Genomic DNA, 18,851 nt, shown 5'->3' with positions numbered 1-18,851 from the left:
TTCATCTATTCAGCACTGTGGTACTTAGATTTTACACCTGAAGCAGAAAAGTTGTCATTGCACAACACTGAAGAGAAGTTCCAAGTAAAAATAAAATAATATAGAGTAGTCAATTGGAATGGAGGCTCATTCCAGCAAAATGTGCAGCAATTAAATCAGATGGAACTCCATATTCAAACATATGCAGAACACATTCAAAATGTAGTACTCCAAAATAGCACTGGTTTAAGTGTTATTAAGAAATTTCGTAAAAAATCCAGACATCGTTATGAGTACTTTCATAGCAAGGTCCATCCACGTTCTGGATAAGGAAAGTATTAAGAACCAAAAAGAATGCAGGCATAGTTATTACTGTCTGTATATCTATGATGGGGAAAAGTGATGATTAAAAAACAAGGAAGCAGGTGGGTTTAACTATCACTCTATTTCTACAGGTTGGAATTCAAGATTTCATTTGTGATGTTACAGTGGTGTAAGAAATCTTTGCTCAGTTCTCTTTGAAACCTATGGGGTGTACAAGCTTAAATTACTTCTAGAAAGTACAGACACTTCTGAAAAAACATTTCTACTTGGTATTGATGTATTAGCTAACCTCATTTCACTTGATTTTGCTGTCTCATTTTTCAGTAGAAGTATTATCTTCTCCACCCTCAGCACATGCAAAGCTAAGCCTCAGATGCAACCAAGAAAGCTTCACCATGACTCAGAGGAAGAGCAGAGAATAGAATCTGCATCTTTATATGCAGCATCTTTAGAACCCACTGATCATTGCAGGCTGCTCAGCAGGACTGAAAGACTTTGCAAACAATACATGGAACAAGACTGGAATTCTTAGCTCTCTTTCAACATCTCTCCTAGAAGAGCTGAGTTTTCAGTTTAGTTGGGCAAATGTGTGTTACAGTAAAAAACAGATTCAGTGATTTTAAGTTATTCAAGCTTTGTGTTTGCTTGTTGTAATGAACAGTTGCTTGTGTTCCAATCACAGCTGTCACAGGGGCCATTCTTGGTGATGAAATGGTGTCATTTTCTTCAAGAAGGACATTTACTGCACCAGTGACATTTTCACATTTTCATTCAGTTACCTTGTTTCCTACAAGACATTAACAAATTGAATGCATGGAAGTTCTCCTGTTTCATGGTTTCTCTGAACTAAAAATTACTTTCAATGAGATTAGAGAGGCTTGACACTTAATTTCAGCATCAGTCTTCATATCACCCAAAGATCAGTTATGTAACACTTTTCCCTCATTGACATTTCAATGTCAATTCCTGCTGGCAAACAGGAATTCTTGTGTAAAACCTGAGACCCTAACTGGAAAAGCTCCTACTTTATCTGTTTTATCAAAGCAAATCTAGATTGCTACACAATCTTTGCTTCATTTTAAGAATGACCTCCCAGAGATGCCGCTTACCTTTCTGAAGAACAAATCCTACCTGCACCCATCAGACATTAGTAAAGGAAATGAGTTTCTGAAGTGCCTAGCACAGAAGCCAAAGGGACCTTTGGCCTAAGCCCACTTTATCCATGTAATAATGGCAACAGCAACCCTAAAACTCTCCCTCGAGACAGATCTTTGAAGAGGAGGACTGATTTGTCAGCAGATGCACAGTCTCTGGCTGCGCAGTGCTTACGTGGCAGATGACTCCGCAGAGATTTGGAAAGCAGCTGTTTGCTACTACAACATTTTGTACTTGGCTCGAGGCTTCTGACACGCTAGGAACTGGAGAGCTACATCAAAGTTTGCCCTCTCAGACTGGTAAGAAAAAGCAGCATTTAGAGTCTTTTCCCTGTCTCAAAACTCAACAGTTTTCTGATGAGGAAAAAGAAGTATATACAAGGTATTCTGAAATCTTTAATAATCTCTGGGATAAGGGAAGGTGCTATTTTCAGGATGCCAGAGGGTGGGAAACTTACCTTCTTGCGTTAAAAAAATGGAGTTTTTATCTTTTCCAGTTCTAGGAATCTATCACACTTCTAGGCAAAATCACAGAATGGCATGGGTTGGCCTAGGTATTTTGCAGACTTGAAGCTGTTTGGATATTAGAGTACATTCTTTTAATCCAACAAAGTGCAAGTTCAATGGTCAGGGGAAAAACAAGTGCATTTGAATGTCCTGATAATTTTTAAAGGTTTTGGAAAGTTACTAGGGCTTCATTCATTTATTTGTCATAATGCTGTCAGGATTTTAAAGATTACAGACACACCTTAACTAATTTCTCCTGGAGCATAGAAGTATCACTGCCCATAATCTAGAATTTCAATCATCTGCTGAATCACAGACAAATTTTGCCCCTCTTCATCAGTTCTCTCTCATTCCTTCTAGAGTCCACTTTTGGTTTTGAACCAAAAGCAAAAGCTACTTTAGCAAGTACAGAGCAAAGAGGCTAAGAGAAGCATTTTAAAACTAAATGCTTGCCAAAGTCTTTACCTTACATTTAAGGGAAAAACATATATAAATACAGGATTAAAATTTTGTTTTGGAGATGGTATTACTGTTGGATTTGGCTTAGATTTCTATTTACTAGTTTTGGAAGTGTGAACTTCCAAATCTCAAATTAAACTTTTTACTCATTTACACAATACTAAGAATTTCATGTTCTTTTCATCCACTGACATCAGGATCACATCTGTGCAGAGAATAGGGAGCCCAGAACAAGTGGGATTCCTTACTGAGAAGTAAAAAGTCATGAACCAGGGGAAAAACCCTCAGTAGTTGGCCCTCTAACAGCTGCAGTAAGTTTGGACTACGAGAATATCCACATGCTCATGTGAAGCAGTTTCTGACCTGTTTAAAGAATAGGTTTCCCACCTGGAATACAGGAGCACTAATTCTTCTACACCAGTGGTGAGTGGCAGGATGCACATAGACAGTGGATCTAGGCAGAAACTCCCAAATCTCCTCTAATTCTCTGTGAGGCCTGCCTGAGTTACAGCACAATCCCATTAAGACCACAGTTTTGAGAGTTGTATTAATTTGTCAAAATTTTCAACAGTCAAAGCAAGCATGCTCCTTCAGATAAACAGAGTGAAGAAGAGTCATAAAACATTAACGTGAACTACATTCCAGGGTGCCCTCTGCTCTTTTCTCCCTCTTTGGTTTGACTTTTCTTTTTATTCTTTTGGATTTCCACCTTTTAGATTTTTAAGTGCTTTTAAAACCTGCCCAACATCTCTTACCATCCACTAGATGTCATGGTAGCCTTACTAGTATTACTGAATGCAAGAATCACCACAGCAAATTCGGAGGGAGTTATTTGAAGTTTACCTCCACTCTGTTTCTGACAGACAAGCCTTTAGACAGGGTGTTCAGGACAATATCAAGTGACAGGGAGCTGAGTAAAATGATTCTGTGCTGAAAGTTTATCTCCCTTCTTTCTGGAAACTGATACAAGGTATGTGCGGGTTATTCCTTGTAAAAATTTCCAGCATCCATTTGACAGCAAATCTTCTAATGCAAGGATTACCCAGGCTGTGGAACAGGCCAGTAATCCTTGTGGGGAAAGAAAGCAGCGTTTCCTGATTTTGTTAATGTGGATGCACATCAGCTCTGCAATAAGCACCTCTACACAGGCAACTAAAGATGGAGAAGTAACTGCTTCTGGATGAAGCCTGATCAAAAGCCATCTATAGATGTGCACAGGAGCTCAGGGATTTTTCTCAACATTCCATCAACAGCAGAATAATCAGGAGTTTTAGACCAGTATGTTAAGACTGAGCTTGTCATTTCCTGAAAACTACCATTTGAATAATAACTACATCAGAAGGAAATATTTACATTTTGATACACATCAAAGTTTCTCCTATTTACTTTGACAGTTTAAAAAGGAGCATGTCATCACAGAAACAAATTCTGAAGAGGAAATATCAACATATTTTTCAAAAAAAGTCTTTGCAGTAGGAAAAACAAACAACAGCTACCAAAACATATATAGTATACTTCAGTTCAGTCTTGCTGTACTACTTCGGGTATTCCCATTGATAGAAGACACATTTTTGGTGTGAAAAGTTGACAAAGTGAAGAAAGAAGAATGTCACAAGTAGCAAGTATGAAGCTACTTAAGAATGGGAAAGCTACATATGGGAAAAAATAATGACAAAAACATTCACTTTACTGGGACATTTTACTGAAAAGTAAGGAAGACAGGAGAAACAATATTTGCTCAAATATAGGAAAGTCCATCCACAATGAGAACCCTTGATTCTGTCTACTGAAAAAAAACATATCACAAGAAGAAACAGATAAGAAAAATACAAATCTTAACCAGTATGTTTCAGTGCCCAGAAATGAAGGTTGCACAAAACAGACAAAGAACATGCTTATGCTTTCAAAAAAAAAAAAAAAAAAAGAAAATGCCAGCTATTTTGGCCCTGGCTGAAGCTTTCTCAGCAGTAAAATGTTTTTAAGAAAAGCGTTAAAACCCCCTTATAGAGCTAAGAGGAATGGAAAGGAGCAAGCATATCTGAATTCACTGCATATTTCATTATGAAACCCTTGAATGGATTGACATAGAAGTACTAGGTGCAATTTACAAGGGAAAAAAGGAAAAAGTACTTTCTCCTTTGTCTTCCAGAATAATTTTGTGTATCAGAGAGAAAAACTACACATTTGGTCTCTATACAATGATACAATGGTTAAACTACCAACCACATCGAAGTGTTGATGGTGCTTTGCAACCAGCAAGAAAGTGTTTAAGCATTTAATCAGCTGAGTAGCATTTCATCCCAAGATTCTTTTATTCATAACAAAGCTATACTGTTAGAATAACAATAACCCTACCTGCACTCTGTGAGGGACCACTTAGCATTACTGGTATGAAAGCAAAATTATCACCTAGCTTTATGCTAGAGCTAGATACCACCTCTCAAACATGCAACAAATAGAAATGGCAGAAATTTGTAGATGAGAATAACATAATTTTTAAAACTCAAATCAGCTTAGTACACTTTGTGGGCATACTTTTCTTGATTGAAACTGTTTGGGTTTCTTTTAATTAACATTTTTATCTGTGTCTGCTCATTCAGCTTTCCAGCACCAGTCAGCAGCATTCCCAGGTGGACATACTCTAAGTTGTATTTTTCTACAGTTTAGGTAGCTATATTTAAACCTGTTTTTTCAGCCCTTTGTGATTACATAACCATTTCTACACTTTAAGATAGGCGATACACTTCCTTGTAGCTTGTTTTCAAATCAAATCAGAGATGCATCAATACATATTACAAAATGGTACCTGTATTGATGAACATTTAATTTCTGAATTCAACCTTTATGAACAGAAATTATACAACTAAGTGATGAACCTCTCAACTTTCTCAACATAAAGAACACATATCGGCCGCATTTGCTGTCAAGTCAGGATTTACAAATTTTTAGCAGAGACTCTGGTCTTGTGTTGTTTTGATAAATCATTGTATAATATTACTGGTATAGAGCAGATCACTATTTCAGGTGTAAAAATCTGAATTGCAGAAAGAGAAGCTGGATTCCCTCTCTTCCTAGTTTTATACAGGCTTCACACCTTTCAAATGGGTTTTAAATACATCTTCCCACAAATTAAAACCATGGTGTAACAAATCCACAATTTCACAGCCCTACTGCATTATCTCAGGCAGTACTAGTTCAGGGTAGAATTTCTAAGACAGTCCAGGACCTGCTTATTTCAGTACCTTATAATTTCTGGAGGAGGAGACAGAGGAGCATCCTTATGGAGTTTGTGGGTGGGTGACACCAAGGTAGGAAGAATGCCCGGGTGGAGGGCAACACAGTGGAAAGGATGCATTGAAAGAAATGGGCTGCCATCCGGAGGGACCCATCTAGGTTATAAATACAGGCTGACAGGAACCACACAAAGTTCAGCAAAGCTAAATGCAAGGTCCTTGAGACAGGAAGGACCAAACCCATACACTGGTCCGTACTGGGTCACAGATCTGCTTTGCAGAACCTTGCTGACAGTAGGCTAAACGTGAATCAGCAGCGTGGTGTGGCAGCACTGAGTGCCAGCTGCACACTGGGCTGCAGCAGCAAGCAGCAGTTTGAGGGAAGGGACCAGTGCTATGGACTTGGCCCTTACTGCACATCACCTGGAGGGCATATTGCTGCGCTGTGATGTCATAGCGTGCCTCAGTTTTCCAGTCCTTCCCCAGGTGTCAATCGCCTCTGCTTTCCCCCACCCTGACCCCTGCTGAGCACTATCTGTCAATCCTGGCATTCCAGAAGGGCGCTGAATGATTGGCAGAGTTCAAAAGATGCCTTTCAGCCCTGGGGGACATTGGGCCATCCAGGTGTCATTCGCCCCCTGAGACTTCCTCCCCTTACCTGATCCCTACCCCTTCCCTCCTCATCTCCCCAGGGTTAAAAGGAACAACCACCACACGATTCAAGGTTTTGGTAGAGCTGTTACGAGATTCAGAGGCCTGTGTGCCAGGAATAAAGCTCTGGATCTAAACCCTCCAGCAGAACTGACTCTTTTTCCTTCACCTTGCCTTGAAGCTTCTCCACCAGAGGCAAACCTGAGCTCCTGCATGCCTGGACTTGTCCCAAGTGCCCAGCTGCAGCATCCAGCCAGCCAAAGGTGTCTCTGAGGTGAAATGGTCAGCTGCTGCCTTTGGTCAAGCAGCAAGGGCCAGACAAGACAGGCACGTCCCATCCGGCCATTCCAATACCATATTCTATTATATTATAACATTTAATATTAATATTAAATGTTATATATTATAACATTTAATTCAGAAATAAAATGTTCCTCCTCCATCTCATTCAGCTTTGGTACAAGACACATGTTGATAGACTTGCTCATATTCAGCAGAGAGCTACCACCAAGAAGGCTGGGACTGGAACAGATGTCCTTCTGAGGTAACTCTGTTTGCTCAGGCCAAAGAAGAAATAGCTTTGTGGGGCTTAATACTTTTCCAGTACCTATGAGGTGGTTACAGAGAAAGTGGATCCAGTCTTGCTGCAAAGGTGTACAGCAGAACAATGAGAGACTACAATCAAACTGAAACAGAGATGGTTCTGTCTAAATAGAAAGAAAAAGCTCATTATGAGGATAATTAGGCAGTAAATGAGATTATTCAGAGATGCTGTGGAATCTCCATCCTTAGAGGTTATTCAAGAACTGACTGTACAGAGCCCTAAGCAACCTTTTAATTCAGTGCTGAATTCAGCCTCCTGAGACCTCTTCCAGCCTAAGCAAGTCTGTGATTCTGTGATCCAGGTCACCTCAACTCTCAGAGACTCTCTTTTGTGTACTGCAGTCAGGAGGAACTTACTAAAAATCCATTTGTCCAAGAGTTAAGTTATAAATCTCTTACACTATGGTCTGGAATTCTCTCTCTTTCAGCTGTAATGGATAAAATACAGATTTTTACAGAGGGAAAGCTTAATTCCCTACTACCATTTCAATCTCTGTTAAATACCTACCCAACTCAAACAGTGGTATGGAAAAGTCACAGCTGTTTTGAAAAAAAATAGTCCTCACATGCTATTAATCTATTTGCATACAGTTCTGATACAGTAAAAGATACGAAGAAAAAAGAAAAACAACCATTTTGCATATGGAGACCTTTTCCTATGTCCAAAAATTCTCTAGTAAATTCTCCTTACTACAGTGAGCTTTCTCATTCCAAAATTTCTTGCACAGGCAGAAAAACCCATTAATAACCATGTTTTTTGTAACATGGTAATTTTCCACTCTGGAACTGCAGGTTAGATTTAACATGGTATTTTTCAAAGGCAGAGATAAAAGTATGTTAAAACTATGGAAAGCTAAGTATATCTCTTTCAAGGGATATTCTACCTTTACAGGTAGAAGTAAAGAAAGTAAATGAACTTGGGTAATGTGAAACTTAGAATAAAATTAGTCCAATTCTCTTTATGCTCCTGTTGTAAAAAGTAACAGTCCAAAAACTTTGAAAACCTCCAGCTTTCATGAGCCTAAACCACAAGACTTGAAAAGCTTAAATTCTCCTATCAGCAAAATATATTGTGATGTGCTCCTGGGAGAGGCTGTATATTACAATGTGTGTTCAGTTATTAGACTTCCCAAATTAGACAGCAAATTAAAAGCCATCCCACAATAACACCCTGAAATCACTTTAAGTCATTTCAGTCATTTAATGAGTTCCAAAATCTGTTACTCTTACTTTAAACTATGTTTGTTCATTATCAGCTCTTTATTCAAACTGGAGTCAATAAAACCAGTTCTACAGCATTTATGGCTTGGAAAAAGTACAAAGCAAGTATTTTCTTTGAATTATCTAACATAACTGAGATGATAAGTAAGAATTACCATTAAAAAACCTCAGTATTCACACAAGATTATCCCAAAATAATGGCCAAAATCACTTAAGACATAGCTGTAATAAATGTGTCATAAAAACTGAGACACATTTTGACTTCTCAGAGACTTGTACAGTGTTATTCTTCTACACATAGGGGATTATTACTTTTGTAAAGATAGGGGATACCTTTAAGTCCAAACAACTAGCATTGGTAGATATTTAACAGCACAACAGGCGAGCAGACAAAATCAAAACAATCTTGTAGTAAAGAAGTGAGTCTGTCAGCGTCCTCTCCCTCCTCCTCCCCTCAAAACTGTAAAAAGTTTTATTCACACTTAGTGTAAAGAACAACATTCATACAATTAAAATTATATCCACATATTATTAAAATCATTATTAGGTTAAAAAGCCCTATGCTAACAAATTTCATTTAAAAGCCAGATATCACAATTGATTTCATTCACTTAGTTGGTAATAAGCCACCAACAATTAAATTGTAAGGGCTTTCCAATTCTCAAGGACACCATAGTTAGTTACCTGGTCTAAAAGATCTTCGACCTTTTTTTGCCATCCATCCCTTGCTGCATTTTTTTCACGTTCTTTCAGCTGCAACAACTGAGTCATGGCTGCCTTCTTGTCCTCCTCATGCTGCAGCCTCAGCTCTTCACGAAGCTTATTACATTCCTGTCTAAAAACAAAGGACAAATAACTAAAATGCAGTGGGACCATGTGCAAGAGGTACAAAAGAATTACAATCTCAGTAATAATTGGAAAATCTTAAATAACAGAAACATTTGCCTTACATTTCATTTGATAGTACAATTGCATACAATATATAGTTCATTTATTATTAAAGAATAAAAAAAAAAAATAATACTTGCCGAAGATTTTCTGTCCATTTTATTTCCAAGTCACGTGCCATTCTGTCAACTTTGAACTTTTCCTCCTCTCTCATGGCAGCAATCATTGCCTCATGCTGTTGTCTCTCTTGATCCAGTTCTCCCTGCAAGTACAAACTTTACAATAGAGACTGATCAGCAGCAAAAGTGTATTTCAAACCTAAGTGAGTGTATTTATAATAAAAATATCAATTACAGTTGGCTCATAAATTTGAACTACAACTTCTTCACTGTGAAATTCCTAGTTATGCACAATTAATGCTTATACATTTCCTGATATTTCTTATTTGTGAAACAGAAGTCTGTACTCCTATAAAAAGCAATTTTCCAGTAAGTCATTCTGTAATCTTTTCAAATACCATTAATGTTGAATCACAAAATAATTTATGTTGCAGAGAACTTCAAAAGGTCAACAAGTCCCATTCACTGGAGGACTTACTTCACAATTAGAGCATGTGGCTTAGGTCCTCTGTAAAGAATGCTTTGAATTTTATTTTTAAAATTTTTTTAAAGCATCATATATCCAGTATTTGAATTTCAAAGTTTGAACCATCTGTATGTGATACAAAGTTCAAAGTTCATTTCTGTTTCTCAATGGGACATGCCTGCTAGAAACAAGGTTTCACAGCCCGAACACAGGGAACACCTTTAAAATTCCCACCAATTTCTGCTGAAATTTTACCATAATAGAATAGGTACCACCTAGAAATACTACTTACATGAATGTTGTTCAGCCGTGCTTGCTTTGTTCATGAAGCAAACATAGCCCCTAAATTGAATTATTCATTTTTAAAATGAGACCTTTTCTGCAGCATTTTGATAAATTTTAAAATCTGTTAAGATAAATTTTATTGCCAGTAGCCTACTATATATGAATATTGAAATTTTTTAATAGGTGAAGAGAGCAATACTAGTTCATAATAACATTTAGAGACATCATAAAAAAATACAGAGGAAGTTATAAACTATAATATGGTGCACCTCTAATGACTGTAGCTGAAAGAAATAAAAAAAATACCATTAAGCTGTTTCAGGCTGGTTTTGCTAAGAAAGTATGAATTTATGTTCAGTGAAAAAAAAATATAATATTTGCTGCTCTATGTCAAATACTTCTGTGATCTTGTAAATGTACATTCTATACTGAGGAAACAAAAAGGAAATGTTTGCCCAGTATTGCAATCAATAAAGTATTGACAGACTAACTGACAGTTCTACTTCCATCTAAGCCAATTAAAATGGCAATATATTTGTGCCTAGGCAAATTAATTGCTTAATGGTACAAAGTGGTCACATTTTCTAGATGACAGTCTGCTATCCTTACAGATATTGCAGCATATAACTAAAAATTATTCTCAAGTCTTTACTAAATTTCCAAATTCAAGCCTGAAATGAAGACTGTGCCCATTTTCCAAGGAAAACATGGCATACATATATTCAAATAACTCAGCAAAAAGATTTCTGTGAATTTCAGAGTTAGTAAACTCTGGACCTTGTTTTGCATCATGACATGAACTGTCTGAAATTGCAAGTGTTAACTCATATCCTTTAATGAAATTCTATTAAAGCCCTGAACATATTTTGTATGGATATGTTCTGGCAGCTACAACTTAGATTAACCATACAAAGATATGCCTGCAGCACTACCTGTTAAACACTAAAAATGTTCTGAAAACAAAAAATACCCACCCTGAAACAACCAACCAATAAAAATAAAAATAAGAAACCCCCAAGCCCCAAAAGAACCTATCCTAGTTTCCATTTTTTAAAATTTCTTCTCAAAATAGAAATCTCTCCTTTAATGAAGCCATATGATGATCCTTCTGTCATGGGTACCCCATAACACTTCTAGCTATTTTAAAAACAAGACCAAAATCACCCTTATAACTGCACTTTGCACAATTTATTCTCCAACAGCACGGTTACCTCAACACTGTACAGTGAATCCGTGGTCTCTCGCAGTCTTGCTCTAGTTAATTCCAGTTCTTTCTGGAGTATTTCCTGAGCTTCTTGAAGACTGGAGATGTGTCCTTCTGCAGTCCCAAGGCCTTGCTCACTTTTTCGTACTAGGTCTTGCAGACGACACACCTGTGACATTACAAAAAAACCCCCCGTAATTTCCATAACTGTTACCAATGGCAGCCAAGCCATCCTGGTGTTTTTCAGTGATTCCTAATTCTCACCTAGACAAATTTTTAGTTGCACTGCCTGTTCTCCTTAAATATCACTTAATGCTTCCGTATTTAAAAACAAATTCCTGTAATATTATAAAAGCAAAGACTCAATTAAAGGTTTTTTACAAGTAAAAAAAATATATCCAATGTGTTTGATGCATGTTGCAAGGAAAGGAGCTACATAAAAGATACGAAAATGCCTCTTAGTTTACTATAAGAAAGCAGGTTTTAAGCAAATTAATGAGAGAGATTTCAAAATACATAAACTCTAATCTAATATATAAATTAACCTGTGCTAGCGTTTAAGTTTCTGTTTTCAGATTGTTACCTGTCCAGCCTGTTTAAAACTTAAACTAGAAACTGTACATATAATGTAATAATCTCCTTAACTGCTATGTAACAATACTCTTTTTTTCTGCCTGTTTGTGCTTCAGCTTCCCACCTGTAAAATGATGGGAATGACTTCTTTGCTTCGAATAAAAATACAAGAGATTGAACACTGTTCACCAGCTACAGGAAAGAAATAGATTTTAAGTATGTAGGTTGGAAAATCAGAAAAATGGGAGGCAGGGAGGAACAAAGAACAGCAGTTAATTGGAAGTATGTTTTCTGCCAAAGCAACAGTCTATGCTATTGCCTTTGTAAGTTGAGATAATTTCATTCACAATGGGACAAGTGTCACAAGAAAATACTAGCTTTTGGATTACAGGCATGCACAGTAAGAACTGTAACCACTCTTCCTGTTTGTTAGAATAGTTACATACAAATACTGTTTATAATACACACAGAGACATCACCTCTCTCTTCCAGAACTCTCTCCCTCTGTCAACAACCTGTCAAGTGTTTAAAAAGTGCAACTCCTCTTTTTCTTCTCAGGATGGAATGCAAAATTTCTTTGGCATGAGAGATCTCAGTGAAAAACTCCTGTAAAGTTGAGCACATGTCTCTGTGCTTCTTTGAGTTATATTCAAACAGCAACTAATGCCCTACAGAGCACAGCTACCTGAAGGTAGCAGTATTACCTACATGACAAAATGTCCCCAAACTGTATTGATATCCTGGTAGTGCTCTGTTGTCCATGTATCTGATAGTAGCATCATATGAACGCAGTCCTGTAAATCTAAGGATATGGGAGCAGGCAGGAATGCCACTCATAGGGCTTAAGATATACTCTGCTGTTGACAAAGTGATGGAGGCTGTTTAAAATTATCTTTAATAACATCATCAGAAATCCTTTGCATGGAAACAGCAAGTCCTTAGATGACTGTACCAAGTGATACAAACATATCAACATTATAAAAAGCCTGGGCTGGTCTACAGTGAAAGGAAACAGATCTATAAAGTGAACAGCCAGTCTCATCCTGAGACATGCATGAGAAAGCCACTATTCTGACTTAACCCAAACTCCCAAAAAAATCTTTGGCAAGTAATCAAGATTACACTGCTCTTAAATAGCTTAGTACTAGGAGCAAGCCTAATGAGGCTTGAATCTTTCCCGCATCCTTTAGCTAAGATAATTGCCACCAGAAAGTCTGTCAAAAAGAAAAGAAGATGGCACGGGCTCAAAAGCAGCTTTCTCAGCAGGGAAGCTAGAACTGAACAAGCATCCACAGAAAGTAAAGAATACAAGCCTACTGTGTTAAATGACTTCTGTAACTTAAAGCAAACAAACAGAAAAAGAAGCAACAGTAGCAATGTAAGGGCTAAGCTAATGATGTGTCAGAACATCACAGGGGAAGCTTCTTCAAGGTCAGTGATGGCATTGAGAAACTGCTATTAGTTGTCAATAGAGATCTAAGGCCAAGCTGTGGTTGCAACTGAAGCACTTCTGTCATGTGCTCAAGATAAACATAGTAATGAAATAAAACATTTCTCTTCTGCACTACATGGAGAGGATTTACAGACCAACTCTAATTTATTGTCTGTATGTTTTCTCTCATTCTATCACTATGCACAATATATGGTATTACACTTATCCTGGCAAAGGATTGTATGTAAACTTGAATACAGCAGCTGGACCTAGCTCCCTATTTTAGTCTTCTGTTTCTTAGCTTTGTCTCTGTTTGGCTAACTTTCATGTTGATGGAATTTTCCAAGCCTGAATTTGATAGCAGTTGGATAACAGAAACTCATTCTTAAAACATTTCAAGTTATTTCCTTCAAGGAAGGAGCAAGTTTATTGCTCATGAAGCCAAGAGACATTGATAAAGAATAGCTAAATTTAACCCTACAGTGCTAGATGATGATAGAATGACAAAAGTGCTCTACTCAGATCTAATCCAGAAACAATGAAAGTTAGCATACAACAGAGAAGTTAAATCTAAAAATAAATAACTAAACTTCCTGTAATTTTGAACTGAAAAATAAAGCTGTGTAATATTTTGTTAAGATGCATAACAAATACATCATATTTTCATCACTTTCAATGCAGGTAAGCATGCTGTTAAAAGAGAAAGAGCAATTTCAGCTTAAACTTGCACCTTCTCTAAGCTCTGAAACAAAGACACTGGCAGCCCTAAGGAGGAAGAACCCTCCTGTTTAAAGAGCTACTCTCAACTGACTGATCAGGAGAGCTGCTGAACTCTAAAGGCAGGAGGTCCAGCTACTCTGGAATGTATAATCTCTGGCATATCCATCTATCTGGTAGGTCCTACTCTGAAAGTACATGGTAATACATATTTTCAGAATATATACCTCAATATATAATAATCAAATACATTATGAAGTCATTAATATAGTAATGTATTAATAGACTATTAATACATTCATATATAATATATTAACAAGTAAAATCTATACTTTTGGAAGGGCAAACTTCCCTATTTAGTATATTGAAAACATGCAGATTTTTTTCTTAAGCTAGTTTAGTATTTGTATAATTTGCAAGTTACCAGAATGAAACACCTGCTCTCTCCCTATACTGTACAGTACAGAAAGCAGCAATGAAAAACTGTGCTGCAAAAAAAAAAACTTAAATTCATGTTTAACTCTCTCAAAGCAAGCACTAAAATCATGCATAGGGCTTGCTGAACAATAAAGCTGATGAAATATGCTCTTGAAACGAGCCAAAAGTTCCAGAGAAAAATGGTTTGATGTTTTTGATATCAGCAGAATGTACTTCTAGTTTCAAAATATTGTATTGTAAAAAGGTTGTGATTTCCAACTAAAAAAAAAATTAAAACTGACTTGACACATGATACATTTAACATCAATTGCATATACCATGACATAGCAAATAATTTGGGTCCTACTAAAAGTACTTCATATCATCTTTTGATGAAAATACAAGAAGATGATTTGCAAGTCAAGAAACTGACCAGAATTTATGATATGTTAACCATAACCAAATATGAGTTTACATCTAGTTAAATTTCCCTCTCTCCTGATGTATTTTGTGTAGAGGTCTGTGTACCTAATGAGAAGATAAAAATAGTTAAAAATAAAAAGCTGTTTACATCAGCTGTTTACATCTCTCTTGCTTTGTTAATTTTGTAACGGACAATAAAATCATTCCTCAGAAGCAGTCAACTAACTTCCCATGCTTTAAGAATATTCCACTCTAAACAGAAGTAAGGCATTAAACACTCAACAGCATAGACCTAGACCTGTCCTGGAGTCTAAGATCACTATTGATGAGATGTGGTAGTGAAACAGCAAGTTAGTCCTTGCCTCCTGATTGGCAGAAGTCAGCTTCGTTGTCAGCTCTTCCTTCACGTTTTCCAGCTGCTGTCGGAGCTGATTCTTATCATCCTCCAAATGCAGTTTCTCCTTCTCAAACTGCTGCTCCAACTCCTTCAGAAACAGGAAGGATGGAAGAAATATTAAATACTTGCCTCAGAGTCATTGCAAAGTACAGATCTACCACACGGAAATGATTCTAACTAGCATAAATACTTGTGATCTCATCCCTTTTCTTAAACTGTTAGAGCATGAATATTTATTTCCTTTTACAATATATGTAATTTTCCAGTTTATTTTATAATTTAACATCCTTAAATCACAAAATAAAGACTAACAGGACTTTTCTCTCAATTACTTCTCAGTTATCAAAGCTTTCAAAATATATCTACTTTCACAATTTTTCAGTCTGAGCTGAAAGAAGAATTTTTCATTTTCTATAAAATTACACTGATATATCTGCATGTCTTTCAGCCTTTACCCATCTATTTCCTACAAATAATCCCTACAGGAAAGAATAAATCTTAAAATCCAGACTGAGCTCTGTGAAGTTTTTTAGAATGTTACAATTAATGAAAAAAAACCCCAGACCATATATCTACTACATTTGTGTAGAATCAAATTACTTTTCAAGTTTAACTATATGGAAAGAAACAAGTAACACCCTTGTTTTCATCAACCTTTATAGTGTAATAGCCAAATTCTCAAAATAACTGCTGGATTAATTATATTTCTCTTACATGAGCCTATGTTGTGTGTGTGCATATATACACACATAAATGTTAGACACTTTCATAGTTTTAAGGAAAATTATAAATTTATACTTCAGCCTTAATATTCAGAATACATTTTCAGAACAACAATTTCTTTCACAAAATACTTTAAAGGAAACATATCAAAATTGAGAATTTTATTACATATATCAGTGAAATATACTATACAGCTCATAATACTGTGAAGTTTAAGTGAAGAAAATTAAGGTTTCCAAGCCAGGTGCTCCAGAGTCACGCCATAAAAGGGCTTCAAGGTTTTCTATGGAGCTAGAGCCTCTTTATTAACTCCTTACTAGGGGCTCAGCTGAAATGCAAGGCTTAGTATCAATAAAGTGCCTCTGTGCAGACCTGGCCTCAGGTTTCCTAAAAATCAGTATTATCTCAGAAATAGCCATGAAAATACAGACACCAGAGCCAGCCTGAAACAAAAGGTACAGTATTGGTAAAATTAGGGGAAACAGGGAGAAAGAACTAAAGTATTAAAGAGGAAAAACAGTCACTAAAAGATATAAAAGTCTAAGGAAACCTAAGGTTTCCTGCTGCAAGACAGCAATGTAGTGTCAATCCAGCCAACTCCAAGAAGCAACAGAGGCCAAGCCTTCCTCATTCAAACCCAAAGATGACTCAAGTGTTTTGCGGGGGGTGGAAAGCACATTAACCAGCTTCTTAGTTCTAGCACTGCTTTAGGGTATGTGTCAGGCAATAAATGATTCCTGTGTACATTGCTTGCATGATCTCTTCACTCATGGTAGAAGCTGGTCAGTGACAGAACAGAGGGCTATACTGCCACAAACTCATTACTAAACAAGGTAAAACTCAAGTGCCTGCCTTCTTCACTGAGTCCACATGAGTCAACACGTGGGATAAATGTTCCTTGCTCAGTGAAACTTGATCAATTTGTCCTGTTCATGCTGAAATCTGCTGTCTGCAAAATCCCACTGGTGCTATTTAGACCCTATCCTGATAACAGAGCAATTATTTCTCTGATGATACTTGTCAGTACAGCTGTGCAGTACTGCAAAATTATTAGCAGCTCTATTTTCATAATCCTCCTGATGCCATTTTTACAGCTCATTTTATGGATGGAAATACTGAAGCAAAAAGAAATATTTGAGCTATTTTTTGAGTCCTATTCTAATTCTGCTGAATTCTCTTCTGTTCCCCAGATGCATTTCCCAGGCTTCCAATCCAAATGAATCCTCATGCCCTCTATCCCAAGGCTCCTGGTACCATGCCTCTTCCTCATACAAAACTCAAATCTGCTCCACATTTAAGCTTGACTCTTTTCTTCCTTGGATTATTTGATCACCACAGCATGTGCTTAGTGAGACAGGTTTGACAAAGGAGACAGTGAAATCTGATTAGATTTAACATCAGTGAAATCAGATTGACTGAGATCTTGATCCCAACATCACTCCATAGCTAGATTTTCCTTGTTAAAATAATTTCATATTTCTCACACTTAGAGAGGTGTTCCCTATATAAACTAGTTTAGTGATTTAAGAAAAAAAGTTTGTGATCTCCTTTTGTTTTATTCTCCACATTATTTTAGTAACAAACAAAACAAAAGCAAAAGAACCCCACATCTTACTGAAATAAAAGAAAAAGATACACAGAAACCCTAAGAGACATTGTCTTTATAACCAGCATGTTTAAAGTTCTAAAGAAAGGAAACCTGTAAGATCCGATGCATGTATGTCTGAGAACTACTTCAATTACTGAAGTGACAAAAAAAATTTTTGTATTTATTAAAAACTGACCTAAGAAACAACATACTGGTAGAAAAATTTACAAAAACAAACCAAATTTGTCTGAGATGCACATCACTAACTACCACCACGGTTCTTGGTGTGTTTCCTGTGAATACATCAAAAGAAATGTAACAAAGCCTCAAATTAAACACTTAATCCTGTATTTCCTGTGCAAGGCAAAATTTGTGTATAACACACATCCAATCAGATTAGGAAATAATAATTTAAAAATGGGCCTCATCCTGAGAATGTAACGGCCATATTTGTGAAACAAAAAAAGCCTTTCAGTTTCAGGATTCCAGTCAAAGGTAAATGGATAGTTGCTGGAGAGTGAGCTGCTGTACAGTACATAATTTTATGTTGCACACTTAGAACAGCTGTTATCATCTGAATACACATAGAGCTTAATAAAATATCAGTCCTAATAAAATATCTTTCTGTACTTCTGAACTGTCAATGAAAATTTTAAATAAATGTTATAATAATATAATCTTTCATCTCCTTCAGAAGAACGGATCTTGATATACCAACCCTTCTGAATATGGGTCACAAATCCCAGGAAAACAAAATGATTATACTTGAAAATACATTTGTATAAATAGAGAATTTATCTTCTGTATGCAGACAAATGACAGTACAAGTGTGTTTTTTTCCCAAGATATTTGCTATTTTTCTAAACACTAAACAGTTTCTTCAGAGGCTTGCAGGTAATTCCAAATAAAGTTTGCCATAAAACAAAACCAATCAGTACAAGACGCAAACTGTAACAGTTGCTTTTTGTTTGATTACTAGGAAAATAAGAACATACCATCTGCAGTTTCTTCTTATCCTTATTAGCATTACTGTGTGCAGCCTCAATTGCAGTATGGTGTTTCCATGCCAATTCTTCTAAGGTCTTGGAATGAGCCTCCTTTAACTGTGCAGCCTCTCCTTCCAATCTTGCTTGTAATTTTACCAGCTCCTTCTCATAATATTCACGTTGTGTTTCCCTTGCTTCATTTACTTTCTATAAAGTACAGGAAAAGAAATCTATTCAATGCTTAAAAAATCTGAACAGTAGGAGTAAAAAAATACAAAAACATTACTGATGACATAAATCTGTAAAAAATTAACTTCCATATAAAACAAATTGAGCAAACACTAAGCACTGACTACGTGATTCAGTAACCAAAAAGGCAATTTTAAAAGATCCATGCAAAACAATACATACTTATTAAAAACCTAGTTTTTCCTCTATTTAATCTGGGAAAACAACAATCGGGTATCAAGCCTATAGAGAATTTCTGTTCAGTATTTTCAAA

At 36.4% G+C, this 18,851-nt stretch overlaps 1 protein-coding gene across 8 annotated transcripts in view; it reads right to left on the bottom strand.

Annotated features, from left to right (window-relative positions):
• Nucleotides 1–18,851, bottom strand: part of FAM184A (family with sequence similarity 184 member A) — a 73,840-nt gene that overhangs the window by 21,195 nt on the left and 33,794 nt on the right. For all 8 annotated transcript variants that reach the window (XM_074537920.1, XM_074537916.1, XM_074537914.1 and 5 more), the window contains exons 5-9: nt 18,359–18,556; nt 15,018–15,140; nt 11,101–11,262; nt 9,156–9,281; nt 8,816–8,962 (exon numbers count right to left, since the gene is read on the bottom strand). In XM_074537920.1, coding sequence (XP_074394021.1) covers nt 8,816–8,962; nt 9,156–9,281; nt 11,101–11,262; nt 15,018–15,140; nt 18,359–18,556 — 756 coding nt within the window. The remainder of the gene's footprint in view (nt 1–8,815; nt 8,963–9,155; nt 9,282–11,100; nt 11,263–15,017; nt 15,141–18,358; nt 18,557–18,851) is intronic.

Source organism: Zonotrichia albicollis, chromosome 3 (assembly GCF_047830755.1).
Source record: "Zonotrichia albicollis isolate bZonAlb1 chromosome 3, bZonAlb1.hap1, whole genome shotgun sequence".
Lineage (NCBI taxonomy): Eukaryota > Metazoa > Chordata > Aves > Passeriformes > Passerellidae > Zonotrichia > Zonotrichia albicollis.
This window is presented reverse-complemented; position numbering and strand designations above follow the sequence as displayed.